The following is an 18,991-nucleotide window of genomic DNA, read 5'->3' on the forward strand; positions in this document are numbered from 1 at the left end:
AGTAAAAACCTTTCAGGAAACAAAGGATATGCTTTTCTCCATTTGTCCTCAAAAAGACTTAGATACAGCATGCATGAAGTCTATAGCAGAGACAGTGGCTGTCAGCATATTTTAATTACATTTACTTTCCATAAATTGAATTCCAGAGTTGCATAAATGGACAATTTACTTATAGCTCTCCCTGATAAATAGGGTGACCATACAATTTACCATACAAACTGAGACACTTCTGAAAGGAAAAAGGGGACATTATATATAATTATACCAAGAATACAAGCATAAACCAAGACCACGCTATTTAAACCAAGACATATGTTTACCCTACCGTTTGAGAATTATAACCAACATCAGCCTACTCAACAAAAGTAAACACTAGGGGCTCAAAAATTTAGATGTTACTCTTATGTTTCCCTTAACTCAAAGATCTGTACTGTATTATACTAAGGCTTGAATAGGATGAGATTCTTTGGTTCAATTGTTTGATGCTCTTATTTAAAGATGGAAAAGCCAACACAGGCCAGGAACGAAAAAGTTGGATCAAGATACAGCAAAAACAATAAACTGGCTAAAAAAATCAGCAATGTCAAAATGTTTTAATAAGCCTATAAAGGAATTCCAGTGATTGATACAGAGTACAATGAGCCACCAGGGAAATTAAAGACCACAGATTTCATGGTATCAGAAAAGAACTGTACTCACAAACACAGAATATACCTAGCTGAATGGTAGCTTGTGAAAATAAGACTAGAGGGATCCCATTTAAATTTCAACCAGGCTGAGTCACAGTTTAATGTAAGCTTCTTTGGGTGAGAAAGAAAAAATGCCTCTTGCAATGGCAAGATAATGAGTCTTTCATTCGCAGATGAGAAATCTAAGAAAATTAAGGTTAAGAGTGTGGTTAATTTAAGCATTTTCAAAGGATGCATACTTCCACTTTCTAAAAAAAGTGAATTTGTTTGAACGGAATATTTTTTCCAACTTTGTCAAAGTGTAAATACGTTGTTATTAAGAAATGTCATTAATGTGTTTATGCAAAACTTGTTTTTGAACGTGTTAGAGAAAAGTTTAAAAAAAAAAAAAAGAGGAGGAAGGGACCTATTTATATCACTGAAAAGTGATCTATGTAGCCAAGCTTGTCTGCATTTGACAGAAAAACTACAAAGGCCCTGATAAGGATCTGTACTAAGACTCCTGACTGCTATCAACCATAATCCCTGGTAAAAGTTCTATCATAAAAGCCCGACAGCCCACTCTCTTGATGATTATGGGGAACTTACTATGCCCTATGCCTCTCTGGAGAGCTCAGCAGAGGGGACTCCAACCTCCTTGTGCAGACTGGAAAGAACTCTTGGGGGCAGAGGTCCTTGACACACCAGCTCCAAGTCAGCAAAGGAGGCAGCCAGGAGAACTGACCTGTCCCAGTAGGTTGTATGGGGGGTCCCCTCCCTACTGGTGCATCCTCTGCTAGCTCGCATGTACTTTCAGTATTGCCTACCCTTTGACATCCCAAACCAGTGAGTTCTACCTTTCCCTCTAAATAATCACAATGAGGGCGCCTGGGTGGCTCAGTGGGTTAAAGCCTCTGCCTTCGGCTCGGGTCATGATCCCAGGGTCCTGGGGTCGAACCCCGCATCAGGCTCTCTGCTCAGTGGGAGCCTACTTCCCCCCCCCCTCTCTGCCTGCCTCTCTGCCTACTTGTGATCTCTGTCTGTCAAATAAATAAATAAATAAAATCTTAAATAAATAAATAAATAAATAATCACAATGAAACCCTCCTCTCACTCTGGGTAAGCTCTTAATCTGGCTTGCTCCCAAAGGGCTTCTCATGAGTCCCATCAGACTTCAACTACAGCATCACTGACAACATATCAGGATAATCTGCTTAATAAAGCATCTACCCCAGAGACCACACATTCTTAGAGTCAGAAACTGTCTCATTCAGTATGCTTTTTTTTTTTTTTTAATACTCATGCATTTTTCAATACACAATACTTAGCAGAATACCTGGATCCACATAAAGGACTTTTGTCAGCTGAATGGTGAGCTAAACAGTTACAGTTTTTACCCTGTAACTCTTTGGCAAACAAGACCAAATCATCGTCAAGTGTAGACTTTGTCTATTTTATGGTTCCTATTCTCTCTATGGTTCCTATTTCTCAAACTCTTGATAGGGAAAATGACTAAAGAATTATTCTTCAAAGCATCCTGTAATCGGCTCTTTTATTTGTGTCATTGTAATTTCTGTCCTTTAATTCAGCTTGCATACAACCATTATGCTGTTTCTCAAAATTATCTTATGGCTTTCCATTCAATATTCTTTAGTGGATTACCATCACATGTAGATCAAAATTCAAGTTCCTTGTCTAGAGATGAAGGATTCTCCATATGTGAACCACAAACTAACAATGACAACTGCCACAAAGTTTTCATCCTCAGGGCTCTTCCTGCACACACCGTTTGAATTTTTCTTTGTTGACTCTCAGACTTGCCATTAAGAATGCCTAAAGAACTTTAATGTCAGGTACCCTGGTCAAGAGCAAGTAAAGGACAATGAGTGAGAGTTCATTCCCATAATAATGCAATGCTTTTTTGGTTGGCCCTGGACAAAGCTTTGAATTATTTTAGTTAAACATTTCAAGTCTGATTTTACTAGCAGTTCTATCTTTCCTCACAGATCTGTCCTGAGTACTAATATATCCTTGATTAACTGGACTATAGGCTCAAGCCATATCAATGAGATCCCTGGGGATGAGACATATTTTCCATACTGTGATATATACAAAAATGTGGAAATGCCTTATTTTTCCTTCCCAAGTAAATACACCAAGGGATAGCAAGAGCTAATTTGCACGTGGTCAGATTTCTCTGTATCAGGAAGTGCCAAGGAGAGTTGGATACAATAAATAAACACACTAATGGATTTTTTTTTACATGATTTTATTCTATTAGCGCTGCTAAAAATTAAACTCTTTGAGGAGTCAGGAATATATTTATAAGTAAAATTACATAAAGTCACAGTTTATATAAATAAGTACATGGATATTATAAATCTACTGGAGGTAACTACAGTCTCTAACCCTTTCACATGATCAGGATACGAAGATATTTCTAGGGAAAGGTATTCAACAAAGGTATTCCTTTTGAATTATTAGGGTCCTGAGAAATGGAAAAATCTTCTACTTGTGCTTTGGAACAGCCAGACTACCTTACATGGCATCTTCAACACAGCTGGTATTTAGTGTAAAATTAAAAATCAAAAGAGCATTTATATCATATTCAGAAACAATCAGCTATTTGGAAGTAGAGTTTGAAAGGCTATTACAATTTGCATTATATAAGCTTTGTCCACAGAAGCTAAATGATTGCTCAGTAGAGAATGAAAAAATTCCATTCTGCATTCTTGAACCTCCTGTTCAACACAGACCAGATACTTCTCACTCAAAGAACTCTCTAACATACATGTTTCCCTCTGGAAGCTGAATATTTGAAAAAGCACTAAGCAGTCATTCTTCTCATTCTGTGGAAACTGGGACGTGAACCTGTACCTACTTACTTTAGTCGTTTTCACCTACTGAGCGAGGTGAGAAGAGACAGATAATTGTCCAAACTTTTCTGCGAACAGACTGACTTCAGTAAAAACTGCTTTGTTCCCGGATGTTGAGTATTTCTACACTGGCAGATCATTTCTTAATAGCAATTATCCTCTCTTGCATCACTGGGATTTGTTTTTACACAACAATATTTCTTGCTTTGCTTCAACCATAAAAGAAGTCTTCGCTGAATATTCTTGTCCAAAGTGATAAATGAAACTCTTGGTTTCCATGTATAGATGGATTGTAGTTAGGTATTTGCAGTACTTTGAGGTCATTATTGTCCCAAAGTTTGGTGGTATAAAACTCTCTTCATTTTTTATTGACCAGTTTACAACAGGCGGCTATCAGACTTGCTGTCGTGCAATCCTTAGGTTTTGCAATCTGGAGCTATATAAATAGTTTATGTTAATTATCCCCTTTCCACCTTCTGGGAGAATGGAGAACAGTTTGATTGCAAATTCTGCACTTGGTCATTAACACTCTGGTTTCTGGATATGCATTCGACCATTTTATAATGCCAAATGAGAATGTTAAAACTGTTACTGCAGTGACATTAATTACTTAAAGCTTATTTTTTGCAATGTGAGTAAGTGTGCTTTATCTAATACATGTGCACAAAATAGCTGATCACCTCATCATCCTCCAGGTCACCTTAATGTTTTATATGCGATGCTATTATTTATTATTTTGTAAAATGTATTTCATATTCAAGAGCATCATAGTAAGTTAAGTGTAATTTGGGATAAAACATTTGTTCAATAATAATTTCCTCTTTCTGAAATACTTTATTTATGTGAATGCTTTAAAAAATCAGACTACTTAGGGTCCATTTTATAAGCATCTAAAATATCCAGTAGAAATGGATGAGGAGACAGAATTAAAATGTAATCAGTGTACTTTGAATTCAGATACTATCTCCTAATATGTTCCAAAAATCTGGATCCAGTTGTTCGTACTGGAAATTACCTAAATTCACATACATGTTGAAGAGGAAAGGAGCTAGAATCACCTGACTTCTACCCTAGGCATCTGGATTTTATATGCCACGTGCCATCATGGAACCAGCACATTGACCATGGAATGCTAAGCAGAACTGCTCTGGGAGAGCAGACGGTCATGGAAAATAGAATGACATTTTCTACCTCAGACTACTAAGAGAGGAGAAGAATGGAAAGAGAATACTATACAAATTTCATTTTCTCCTCTGATTTAAATGGGACATCTGGGATACTTACTCTCATCACCTACCACAAACAAGAATGTACTGCTATGTATACATTTTTCTCCTAATCACTTAATTAACTACCACTGAAAATATACTGATCTGATATGTACATCCCCGTGATAAGCAGTAACATCCTTTTAGTTCTTCAGTCATGACTTAAACTATATGCAAATCATTTCTTACAAATATAATTATTTTGGGGGCGCCTGGGTGGCTCAGTCAGTTAAGCAGCTGCCTTCGGCTCAGGTCATGATGCCACCATCCTGGGATCGAGCCCCGCATCGGGCTTCCTGCTCGTCAGACAGCTTGCTTCTCCCTCTCCCTCTGCCTGCTGCTCTGCCTACTTGTGATCTATCTCTCTCACTATCAAATAAATAAATAAAATCTAAAAAAAAAAAAGACAAATAGTTATTTTTACTATTGTGGGCAATCACAGTCATAGATGTAGGTATGACCACGTATGTCTCACTAAGGGATTTGCAGAATAATGAGAAATTTTTCAATCTACCATGCAATTTCAGGATATTCCGTTATACGTGTGTTTTTCTTACGGAAGTCCTCAAGAGTTTCCTTCTCCTGTCTGCAGTTTCTGCATCTTCGCAATGCAGTAATTCAAAATAAAACAGTCATTTCCGTGTCAGGTCAGCATGTCTTCTGCAGAGGAGCATCATACCAAGCATATCTGCAATTCTCTGCATTAATAAGAAATTTTATCTAGCAAGTGAGTCATCCAACAGAGATTCCTGGTAAGCAGATAAACTTAACCCTTGTCCCGGGGCCTATAAAAGCTCACGGCTCCTCTGGCAGGGATGGATTAGGCTGCCACAGCCGCTGAGGCAGTAAGCTTTTTATATCCGTAGCAACAGCTCCCGAGTCACTTCAAAGCACTGGGTGTATCTATTTTCTCTTGTTACACAGCACTATAAAAAAGATTGCTGGTCTCTAAGAAGAAGGAAAAACAGAGATGTGAATTTCTCTTTTGAAGGCTTCTCCAAAATGATGCAGGAAACAGCCTGATGGTTCACTCAATGTCCAGAATACTTTCCTTCTCTTTCCTTCCTTCCTTGTCTGATACTTCACTTGCACAGCATTTGTTCCAGAACCTGAATATGTAAGTAGTTACTCTGGCACTTGACAAGAAAACAATGCTGGTTACATACTTAAAAACAAGAGGTGTTTTGTGAAGACATAGTCAAATACAGCTGAATATGTCTACATGCACACGTGTTACTTTTTAGAAATTCATAAAAATTATTATTTTTTTTTAAGATTTTATTTATTTATTTGACAGAGAGAAATCACAAGTAGGCAGAGAGGCAGGCAGAGAGAGAGGAGGAAGCAGGCTCCCTGCTGAGCAGAAAGCCCGACGTGGGGCTCGAACCCAGGACCTGGGATCATGACCTGAGCCGAAGGCAGCGGCTTAACCCACTGAGCCACCCAGGCGCCCCGTTCATAAAAATTATTAATTTAAGTTTACAACATTGCTTTGAGGTGGAGAGGCCGAGGCCAGAAGGTAGAGAAAGCTGGCCAATAAGTCCTACAAGACCTCAGCTATCCAGCAGATGTTGGAAGTGAATGGCACTGCTTTCAGTATTATTTCAAGGAAGTTGGCAAGATTTATTCTTGTCAAGCTCACAATGTTAATGTCTTATGAGACAATCTCTACGTGTTTTCATTTTTTAGCTCTCAACTTTTGCAAGTAACTTAGAAAAAGCAGCAAGATCTAGAAGATACCAATTAATAAAGTGTAAAGAAGGCATTACATATACCATTTTAAATTACTCACCACACATATGTCCTCCCCTACCCTTAAAATGAAGAGAAAAGGGGCGCCTGGGTGGGTCAGTGGGTTAAAGCCTCTGCCTTCGGCTCAGGTCATGATCTCAGGATCCTGGAATTGAGCCCCGAATCGGGCTCTCTGCTCAGCAGGGAGCCTGCTCCCCCCACCCCCACCTGCCTCTCTGCCTACTTGTGATCTCTCTCTATCAAATAAATAAATTTTTTTGAAGAGAAAAACTGAAAGTATAAATGACTGAATAATAGCTCCATGTACTGCCAAACCTCCAAAATTTTCAATTATAATGGAACAAGAGCTGGAGCAGTAGAATAAGCCTCATTAAAGTAGATTACTTAATATAATTTACCAACATTTGATAACAAGGATTTGCTTAAAGAGGATTCTTCCATACCCATGCACATTCACTCATTTGGTAAATATCTGTGAGTGCCCACCATGTGCCAGGTATTGTCGTAGGTCCTGGGAATGAACATGTACAATTGCCTGTCCACATGATATTTATGTTTCTGTAAGTGGAGATGTAACAGAAACAAACTTCCTAAATGTCAAATGGTGACAGTTGTGATGGAGAAGGCCCCGCAGACAAGGGGATGAGGACTGCTGAGTCGAGGAATGGGAAAGGAGGCAGGGTGAGGGGCATTATTCAAAAAGGGAGGTCATGGAAGGCCTCATGGATTTGAGCTGCGATTTCCTTTGAAAAACAATTATATTATCCCATTTTCTCCAATGAAAAGTTAAAGGTAAAACAGAGAAGAGTTCTATAGAAACAATTTACTAAAAAAAAGTTGACTCTTTTCTGCATTGGCATGTTACAACATTTACTGTAGTCTGAGTTATTCTGTGGTTATATGTGCATCTGTGTCCTCTATTAGACGGGAGGGTCGGGGCCATGAGCTCAGTCACCTAAGCAAATAGAACGACTGAGACAGATACTGTGCAAAAGTTTGTTTAAGCAATTGGAAGAAGATCCTCAGTAGCTGTGACAGTAGGTCTGAAGGGAGGAAGTCTGCTGTTGCAACTCTAGACTCTAAATACACCCCTCCGTGAGTGTAAGGCCCACAGTGGCTATCATAGGGTTAGGGAAGTCAGAGCATGCCCCATTTTCTTGCTGCACCAAAGGCAAGGTGCAAACAACGGTTAGCTGGGCTGTGCAACTCACCTCCCTACTGGATTGCATTACTAAGCACACAAATACCATTCTCACCAGTTCCCTGGGAATAAGGAAAGTTGACGGCATCCCCTGAGAAACATTTCACTATGTAAGGAGTCCTCCCTTCATTTCAAGTGAAATCAGAATATGTCCAAAACAATGGTATGGTGAGTCCATGAACCTGGGATATAAACTCTAACAAGTTTTAAATAGACACTGTCTAGGGGTGCCTGTGTGGCTCAATGGGTTAAGCCTTTGCCTATAGCTCAGGTCATAATCTCAGGGTCCTGGGATCGAGCCCCATGTCCAGCTCTCTGCTCAGTGGGGAGACTGCCTCTAGCTCTCCCTCTGCCTACTTGTGATCTCTGTCAAATAAATAAATAAAATCTGAAAAAAAAGTCAAAATATCACATTTTTAAAAAATAAATAAATAAAACACTATCTAATTCTAAAACCATAATACTCTATGAAATTTATTATCAGATCAAAAAAGTAAATATATTTATATTGTATTTTGTGAAATACATAAAATTTAATCTTATAAAATAAATATAATTAACATAGTTACATATAAATTATCTACTATAACAAAATGTATGATATAAATATATGAATACATTATATAAAATATGTTACAGATGACAAGACCTAAAATATACAACAATATATGACTATTAATACTATAGCTGTTATATTTTTATTAAGGATTTTATGGAAGGCAATGAAGTGCTTTGCCTCATAACCTGCTGGTATAATTAGATTCTTTTTCTGATTTTGCAGAAAGACATACACCATGCACAAAAATAAATTCAAAACAGATGAAAGACCTAAATGTAACACAGGAAGCCATCACAGTCCTACAGAACACGGGCAGCAACCTCTTTTGACCTCAGCCATCCCGACTTCTTACTAGACATACGGTGGGACACAAGTAAAACAAAAGCAAAAATGAACTACTGGGACTTCATCAAGATAAAAAGCTTCTACACAGTGAAGAAAACAATCAACAAAACTAAAAGGCAACCTACAGAATGGAAGAAGATATTTGCAAATGACATATGTGATAAAGGGTTAGTATCTATGAAGAACTTAAATTCAACACCCAAAAAACCAGTAATCCAGTTAAGAAATGGGCAAAAGACATGAATACACATTTTTCCTAAGAAGACATCCAGATGGCCAACAGATGCATGAAAAGATGCTCCACATCACTCATCGTCAAGGAAATACAAATCAAAACTACAGTGAGAAACCACCTCAGCCTGTCAGAACGGCTAAAATTAACAAGTCAGGAAACAACAGATGTTGGCGAGGATATTGAGAAAGGGGAATTCTCTTACACTGTTGGTGGGAATGCAAGCTGGTGCAGCCCCTTTGGAAAAACAGTATGGAGGTTCCTCAAAAAGCTAAAAGTAGAATTACCCTATGATCCAGCAATTGTGCTATTAGGTATTTACCAAAAGGATACAAAACAGATCCAAAGGGGCACATGCACCCCAATGTTTCTAATGTCTATAGCAACATTATCAACAACAGCTGAACTACGGAGAGAGCCCAAATGTCTATTAGCTGATGAATGGAAAAAGAAGATGTGTGTGTGTGTGTGTGTGTGTGTGTGTGTGTGTGTGTGTGTGTGTGTGTGTAATACAATGGAATTTTACTCAGCCATCAAAGAATAAAATTTTGCCATTTGCAGCATGGGTGGAGCTTAAGTGTATTATGCTAAGTGAAATAAGTCAGTCTGAGAAAGACAAATACCATATGATTTCACTCGTATGTAGAATTTAAGAAACAAAAGAGATGAATATAGGGGAAGGAAGTTAAAAAAAAAGAGAGAGAGAAGGAGGCAAACCATAAAAGACTCTTCTTAACTACAGGAAACAAACTGAAGATTGCTGGAGGGGAGGTGGGCCTTGGTGGGAGGGGTGTTAAGTAGATGATGGGCATTAAGGAGGGGATTTGGTATGATCGGCACTGGGTGTTATATTTAAGTGATGAATCATTAAATTTTATACCTGAAACTAATATTATATGTTAACTAACTAGAATTTAAAGAAAAACTTGAACAAAAAAACCACAATGCACTGGAAATAACTTTTTTTTTTTTTTTGGAAATAACTCTTTTAATAATAAACATATTTACTATCACAATTGGTAGGCACAACTGGAATGATAAATCATCTAAACATGTTGCAGGAAAATTAACAGGATATCAAGAATGCTAATAAGAAGATCCCTGCAGGGCGCCTGGGTGGCTCAGGCAGGAGAGGTGCCTGAGTGGCTCAGTCAGTTAAGCGGCTGCCTTCAGCTCGGGTCATAATCCCAGGGTCCTGGGATCAAGCCCCACATCGGGGGCTTCCTGCTCCACGGAAAGTCTGCTTCTCTCTCTCTCCCACTCCCCCTACTTCTGTTCCCTCTCTTTCTGTGTCTCTCTCTCTGTCAAATAAATAAATAAAATCTTTTTAAGGAAAAAATCCCTTCAAAGAAGAAATGAGTTAAGGTTTGCCATGATGCCCTCGGGATTTTGCATTAATGTTACCAAAAATAATTTATTTATTGAACAAATATTTATTGAATAAATAACTAGAAGGCGATAAAGATTTTAGGCAGATACGCAGTTAATACATAAGATAGGAGTTTTAGTAAGAGAACAGAGTGAAAGACTTCAAACAGAAGGTAACAAAATAATCCAAGTAAGAAAAGAGTGAATGATGTCAAACAGAAGGTAATAAATTAATCCAAGTGAGAAATAACCTAGTTTCAGTAAGACTGGAAAGACAAAGGGGCACAAGGGATACTTATAGAATTAAAAGAGCTGTGACCAACTGGTAAGGGACGGTGTAGAAAAACAGAAGGCTACTCTCAGGTTTCTGCCAGGTGGGTGATGGTAGTGCCAGTGTGTGGGACAGAAAGTAAAGAGAAAATAGGATTCTGGGGCGCCTGGGTGGCTCAGTGGGTTAAAGCCTCTGACTTCAGCTCAGGTCATGATCTCAGGGTCTTGGGATCGAGCCCCGCATCAGGCTCTCTGCTCAGCGGGGAGCCTGCTTCCCCACCCCCGCTCTCTGCCTGCCTCTCTGCCTACTTGTAATCTTCGTCTGTCAAATAAATAAAATCTTTAAAAAAATTTTTTCTAAAAAAAGAAAACAGGACTCTGTGAGAAGGATGAAGAATTTTCTTTTAGATACTGAAATGAAGTTCTTCTGGCTTTCCAGTCAGAAGTCACAAATAAGCTTGGAGTTCTGGATGATTGTGTAAATGAGGAGGTTAACAGCACAGAAGTGGGAGAGACTATCGCTCTAGGAAGAGTCAGGTGAAAACAAAGGCGGTGATGGAGACCAAGGTAAAGAGGCAGTACAGGAACGAGCAGGGTTCCTCCTTCTGGTGCCAACCCTGAGAAAATTCTATCAAATGCCAGTTATCTTTGATTAAATCCTACCCTTCTTTTTTTTTTTTTTTAAGATTTTATTTATTTATTTGTCGGAGAGAGAGGGAGAGAGAGCGAGCACAGGCAGACAGAATGGCAGGCAGAGGCAGAGGGAGAAGCAGGCTCCCCACCAAGCAAGGAGCCTGATGTGGGACTCGATCCCAGGACGCTGGGATCATGACCTGAGCCGAAGGCAGCTGCTTAACCAACTGAGCCACCCAGGCGTCCCAAATCCTACCCTTCTTTGATGTCCTGGGAAACTGGGCAGTTTGAGGACCTGGGCTGTTATCACAGTTTAAGGATCATCAAGTTTCCAGCTTAGATTTTCAAGCAGACAGTTTTCACATGAAACAGCTGCCAAAATATGCAACAAAGACTCACAAGTTGAGACTTTTTGAGGAAACACTTTAAAGGTCAAAGAGTTCATAGAAAGGTATTTGGATTTGCCTAAGTGCTAAGAAGTACTTGCCTTTTTGTTCTGTAGGACTGAGTCTTATCACAAGAAGATCACACCACCTGATTGTCAAAGTATACTGGAAACAGTGAGCATCTTTTTTTTTTCTTCAAGTAAGCCTCTTATTTTGGAATAATTCCAGACTTAGTGAAAAGTCACCAAGATAGTACAGGGATTATACCCTTCACCTAGGCTCAGCCAGTACTAACATTTTCTGTAACCATGATACACACCTATTCCACCCAAGACTGACACCAACATACTGTCAGAGGACTTCTTCTCCCTCCTGTGGTTCTTGGTCACGTCACTTCAAAGAATGAAGAGGGAGACCAGGCAGAGTGGTGGGTAGCAGAGCAAGGTTAGTGAATGACAAGGAAACAACATACAAAGCTCCCAAAGAGGGAGGGGACCCAAGAGGGTTGCCACAGGAGTTTCTAAATCTAGGAGGTTTTATGGGCTTGTTAGCGGGCTTTTCTAATCTGATTAACCCTCCCTGTGCCTGTCATCCAATCAGGTTTTTGCCATGGAGGACTCCTTCTGGGATGGTGTAAAATCCTTTTAAGGGTGGATTCCCCTTAGGACTGGGGCCCCTTGTCCCTGACTACCTACCTTCCAACTAACCTTCACGAATACTACCTAGAGTAAACTCGAGGCTTTGTTCCCATTTTGCCAGTTTTCCGCTTATGCCCTGTTCCAGTTCATGGACAAATCAGAACACCCTCTGCATTTAGTTTTCATGTCTCTTTCATCTCCTCTGGTCTGTGACAGTTTTTTGATCTTTTCTTATCTGTCGTGACCCTGAAAACACTGGTCAGGTATTCGGGAGAATATTCAATTTGACTTTCTCTGATTTCTTTTCAAAGATGAAACTAGGATTATGGGTTTTAGGGAAGAACTTTTCAAGTGCCCTTAGCACCCTTGATGTTATCAAGAGGGGCATGTGTTACCAAGAATTTTCACTGACATTGTTTGATTACCTGATTAAGATGGTATCAGCCAAGTCTCTCTACTGTGAAGTTAGTTGTCATCCCTTTCCAGAATACACGCTGACACACACAAACAGATGTATTAAATTCTACTTTAGAGGAGACTGGAATCTTGCCGAACACATGGGTCCATCAGAGAAGATGGTACTGAGGACACCAGAGACCCTTGGAAGACATTTCTCAGAGCACTATCATGGTTCCTCCCACAACTCTGTGAGTCAGAGCTCATTACAGTGATGTGAGTAATTATTCCAATCAGATACAGCCTTAATTGTCCTCTGCAAGTGAGAAGCAACAGATATTTAGTATGGACATACAACAAAGCCATTAGTCCATTACAAAACAGTAATGTACAGCTAACCCAACAATGATAATTTGTGGACATAAATAAATAATCTAAAACTCATAGCATTTGCAGATGTCCAAACATAATGTATCTGAGACATACCATGTAGGAATTAAATAGAAAGACTATCTAATATTCCTCACCTAATCTCAATAGTCAAGAACTCCAATTCAGACATAATGCATAGAAACTATTCTAATACATACAAGTCACAATCCAATCCAATATCTGCTCAGGCTATTGAAATAATTTTTAAAAACAATATGTAATAATCCCATAGTCTTTATGTAGTATTTAATTGTAATTATTGATATCTATGTGTATAAAATTTAGGCATTTGCTCTTATTCATATAGTACTGTTTTAGCAGCCTACATTATTTGATTGAAAAACTGATTAAGAAAATAATATGGTACAAGGGGGATAAAACGCATTAAAGTTTCAGCAAATAAAACTAGTATGCATTTAAATCTATACTACCAACAGTGTGCAATTAATGACAACTTTTCTGCCCAAATTTTGTCTAACGTTAAATCTGTGTTTAAAACCTCAGAGACTATCCCTACTGGGGAATGCCCTTCCTGGGGGGCAGAAGGTGACCAGAGCAATACCGCGACCCCTACGTGCACAGGCCTCCACGAGCATGGCAGCCGTCCCCTCCAGTGGTGCGCTCATGGCCACCCACCACTATTACCAGTGCCGCCTGGGCTCCACTGCCAGTAACAGCTCCTGCAAAAGTGCAAAGTATGCTGGGGAAGCCATCCCTCACCACCTGGGTCTCCCCAAGGCCGACCTAGGTCACTGGTAGGCAAGCTTCTTCATGAAGTCCACTCTCCCATTCAGGGCTACAGTGTCGGAGTCCCCAGAATGCTCGGTGTCTCCTCAGGCTCCAGTGGCAAGATCACCTGTGACTTGGTTCTAGAAGCCGTGAGGAAGCAGCCTGGTGGCCAGTCTGGCAAAGCCAACACGGGCAACCAGCCATCCTGAGTGGTCACGGCCAGGATTCGGGAGGCACTGATCTCATGAGAGCCCCTCCCCTCCCTTCCCTGTAGACTAGGCAGGCTACTCCAAGCAGAAGCAGTTGGGTTCTCTCATACCAAAATAGCAAAACACCAAAAAGGAAGTTGAGAAAATCCTAGTCTTTACCATCCAAGCCACAAGCAAACCTTCCTCACACCCTGGAACTGTGTGCCTTGCACCAAGTGGAAAATAAACTCCAAGCAGCCAGTAAATAAATAAATAAATACATAAATAAATAAATAAATAAAATAAAATAAAATAAAAAATAAAATCTCAGAGATTGAAATAATAAATTCTATCATCATATAATAGTAGGAAATATTCCAAATTGTATTTTATAAGGCCTGTTATTCTCAGGGCCTTATAATCTACATTTGTTTCTGCTTCTTCCTAAACAACATTCATCTTACATTTTTAGAAAGTTGGAGCAATAGCTCATAATGTTTGCCACCCAATTCAAAGGTTTAGATCTCAAGTATGCATCACGGCATCAGAAAATATATGTGCTCTTTGAAGATCCAGTCATATCAGATGGCATCCTGATAATGTATTATTCATAACTCAGTTACAGATAAATAATGTGGTAACATGAAAGCAAAGCATTAAAAAGTCACATGTAGGGGCGCCTGGGTGGCTCAGTGGATTAAGCCGCTACCTTCGGCTCAGGTCATGATCTCAGGGTCCTGGGATCGAGTCCCACATCGGGCTCTCTGCTCAGCGGGGAGCCTGCTTCCCTCTCTCTCTCTCTGCCTGCCTCTCTGTCTACTTGTGATCTCTCTCTGTCAAATAAATAAATAAAATCTTTAAAAAAAAAAAAGTCACATGTATGGGTGAACCCTTTTGCAAAAGAATAAAAAAGTTGAGGGTGAACAGGTTTAAAATAGGTAAGTAAATAAATAAATGTAGTGATTTAGGGAAATTTTAGAAAATTAATCACATGTTCTGGATAGTAAGTTCCTTTAGGGTAAGGACAGACTAATTCAAATTCTGTAAAGTTCTAAGATGTTACATAGTACAGTTTCTTAACATATTAAATATTACTTTATCTCATAATTAACATTTTAAAGTATATGTTAGAAAGGTAAAATCTTACTAAGAAATATAGACACTTTGATGACAAATTCATGTTTATAATTTATAACAGTAAGCAGAAAAACAGAAATGTATGATAATTTGATAGGGCATTAGGTGGAGTAGTATAAAAGATTTTCCTATACAGTTGAGTGCATTTTAAGTAGAAATTGTGAACAGCCCTCATCTCATGATGATCTTACTTGGGGTAGGAGCATCTTTTATTATTTTCCTTGCTAATTTTTCTAATTTCGCTTTTCTCTTGCTGTGACATTAAATCAAATGAAACACTGTACCTCCAGGTTAAATGTAAAGTTGAGTGGAAGCTCACAGATACTCTATTTCATCAGATTTACTATAACCTGAAGATCATATTAATGAGACCACGCGGTTTTCATTGTGAGACATGGAGCCGTCCGTTTATCCAACAGACACTTTTTAGAACACCGAACTAATCACACTGCTGTCCATCTTAAAACTCTTCAAACTCCCTGCCAGTTGTTCACTGAAGAGCTATCCATCTCCCTGAGTACCGAGTATCTATCCCAGAACGCTCTTCTTCCCTCTGCCATGCAACCCGATTATGATGTCTCAGCCTTCTCTAAGAAGCCTTTCCCCTACCCGTGTTGTGTTCGACTCTCCTGTGCATTCCTATAGTGCACAACACACACTCAACAGTCACAAAGCACCTCTTACACACAAGGTATATAAGGCGTGAACAAGACAGATCTGTCCTAGCTTTGCGGGCTATATGGTCAGGCTGGGAAGAAAGGCTTCCAGTAAACAATTAGAAATAACCACCACAAGTACTGGAAGTGTTCAGAGTGCCTTGGAGGAGAACTAAGGGGGTACAGACACATAAAGAGGCAGAACCTAACCTGGAGGGATGGAGAAGAGAAGGCTTCCTTAACAACTTCACCTATTTTGCCGTTGTGGGACAGGCAAAGAGAAGGAAAAATTTTGAAAAATATTCAAATGATGGGCAAAAAAAATCTACGTAGAGGAGATGACACCTTAAGGCAGAGAACGAGAGGGACTAGGTTATCTTTTCCGAACAAAGAGAAAAAGTAGTGCAAGATGAAGCTGGAGAATGTGTTGAGCTTAAATCATGCCAGAGGCCTGAGGCGGCCGTGGAAGTGCACTGCTGCTTTTCCCCGAGAAAGAACTCGCTAGGGCTGTGAGGTGGGCAGCTGACTCTCATGGCCCTGTGGCAACTCCAGGATGCAGCACAGTTAGCCACCAAGGCCACAACCTTCCCTGAGAGCTTTCCACCCATGACTAACCACAATGGGAGGAGGAGGGTCTAGTCCTTTCTGCTCAGAGCAAGATTGCTCTAAAAGGTCTTGATTCTGTCTTCCCTATTGGATTATCCAAAATCTTACCAGACTGGTTTCCCAGATGATATATATATCTAATGCCTGATTGCCCTCTTCCCTCAGTTTGAGGCTCTCTCTGAATTTCAGTGTTAAGTTTGAGATATGATTATTATTATTTTCAAACTTAACAACCAAATACTGTATTACAGATACAGATACTACCAATTTGACATATATAATTGCATTCCCAGCTTTCAATAATTTCAGTGTTGATCCCAGGAAAACTGAAACACCAGTTGTGAAGAATTTATAATTTCTTTTCTAAGAAACTCAAAATCAGCTATGTCTGGATAAAGCAGGTAACTCTCAATGGGCTGTGTTCTGTTTTTGTTAAACAAATATTTAATTACAGCAATTTATTGCTAGAAATAGCACAATACATTTGTTATTGTTCAAGCTACAACAGAGATGGGAAATGTTCACTCAATTCCTTTTGTTCAGTTTGTACAATGTGCTACTTGTCAATTAGGATAATAAACCAGGCTTGTCTTCAATGACAGAAATGGAGCAGACTCTTCTCTGAGTTCAAGTTGATCATATTTTGCTTATGTAAGAGTTTGTAATGATGACTCATGGGCCAAATATAGGCCACACTTCCTTGTTTTGCCCTCATAATATTTAAACACACATATAAAAAGAAAACACATACAGGTCTTCATGGAAATGATGAATGAGGGATGAAAAGCTGCTACTCATATTAGGCCAAGAATGAGCTGCCAGTTTCAGTAACTTTACATAAGGTCCACTTTACCCATTTTGTGACTTCACCACTATAAGGTATTTGAATCTTTGACCTCTGATTTAAGTGCACACATTAACACTTTGGCAGCTAAGAACAGATTTATCCAATCTATAGGCAAACTATGACAGCCAAAACACTGGCGCAAGAGCTACCACTTCAGAGGGGGAAAAACTTTAAAAAGGGTCTTTGACATCCTCAGTATTAAGACTCTTAACCACTAAAAAGGTATGTATCTTACCTGTAGGTGTTTTTCTTCTATCTTTTTTTGGAGAAGTTCAAGACACTTGGTGAAGTCAGTATGGTCTTGGTCAGGTGTTGAAATAATCTCACATCCCTATGTGTTTAAATTAAGAGAAAAGGTAAGAATATATAATGATGTCAGCCTTATGATGAACAAGATCAAACACTATAAAACTAAAGACAAGGTATCAATAGATATAGTCTATTATGCCTACATTATACCCCAATCATTAGTACCATTATCTTTTTTATTTCACGTAAGAAGACATCTCAGAAATGGTGTTAGAATATCACAATAATGGTCTGATTATGACAATCATTTTATTCAACAAAAGTACAGATTTATACTACATTAATGGTCTTTAAGAATCACTGCTATGATGACATTAGAGATAAACATAAGGACTCTGGTATAAGTATTATAAAATATATTCCCAGTAAAATCACCTGAAGTTAAAGTGAAACTTTTTTCTTTTTCCTTTTTTTTTTTTTTTTAAGATTTTATTTATTTATTTGACAGACAGAGATCACAAGTAGGCAGAGAGGCAGGTGGGGTGGGGCGGGGGGAGGGGGGCAGACTCCTTGCTGAGCAGACAGCCCGAAGCAGGGCTCGATCCCAGGACCTTGAGATCATGACCTGAGCCAAAGGCAGAGGCTTTAACCCACTGAGACATCCAGGTGCCCCAAAATGAAACTATTTCTAAAAAATAAATGTGAATTTAAGCAGACCTCCTAAGTTTACTTACATGAATGGAAAAACTTCTGTAACTAATGATAAAACTACATTTTAAGTAAAATCAACTCAGCTCTTATATGAAATTCCTTTACAGCACCTTTCTTACCCAAAGTAAAAAGAAGCATGAAGAGCTACACCTGCATAAATATGTCTCTTGGATTACCTTTTGGACATAATGAAGTGAATTTATATGGTCTTTGCCTCTTCTACACCAGATACCTTACAGCGAGTGAAGAACCAGGATTATATTTATGACTATGCAGCCACAACAGTGCCAGCTTGTTGGCACTCCTGGACTTAGACAGCTAGAGAAACAGTATTTCTGAAATGACACCTTATCCTCCACTGTCTTGCAAAGGCAAAGGCATGTAAAACCAGAACGCGGGACTTGAGACTTCTTAATTCCCAAATGTAACAATCCGTGGTTTCTCATAAACAGCTGAGTAAGGGGAAGTTAAATATAATCCAGTATATAAAGTTGCCATTCAAAGAGTTTTCAAGGATACAAAACACCCATACTGTCTCCTAAATTATTCCAAGAACTGTTCTCAGTAGATTTAGCGGTTCTTCTTTAACTTCAAGGTCTCTGTAAACGTGTCAAGCTCAACCTGGGCTTTATTCATTTATGACTACTGTCCTACAAGGTGGTGATCAATGAAAAAATTAATTTCTCATCATTCAGAAATATACTATGCCCTAAAAGATATATGTCATTTTTATAAAATCATTGACACGTACTTTTCTGACCCTCAGAGTGCACTGAAATGTACTATAGTCACCAAGCAAGGGCATAAAGAAGTTGATTCATCTCAGGTTAACACACTCTTAGAA

General features: G+C 39.0%; 1 protein-coding gene and 1 pseudogene across 2 annotated transcripts in view; one reads left to right on the plus strand and one right to left on the minus strand.

Moving 5' to 3' along the window:
- TPK1 (thiamin pyrophosphokinase 1) overlaps positions 1 to 18,991 on the minus strand; it is a 346,085-nt gene that overhangs the window by 137,241 nt on the left and 189,853 nt on the right. For both annotated transcript variants that reach the window (XM_047694694.1, XM_047694695.1), the window contains exon 6: positions 17,423 to 17,518. In XM_047694694.1, coding sequence (XP_047550650.1) covers positions 17,423 to 17,518 — 96 coding nt within the window. The remainder of the gene's footprint in view (positions 1 to 17,422; positions 17,519 to 18,991) is intronic.
- Positions 13,619 to 13,962, plus strand: LOC125080713 (pancreatic progenitor cell differentiation and proliferation factor-like; annotated as a pseudogene).

The sequence above is a fragment of the Lutra lutra genome, chromosome 11, assembly GCF_902655055.1.
Source record: "Lutra lutra chromosome 11, mLutLut1.2, whole genome shotgun sequence".
NCBI classification, from domain to species: Eukaryota; Metazoa; Chordata; class Mammalia; order Carnivora; family Mustelidae; genus Lutra; species Lutra lutra.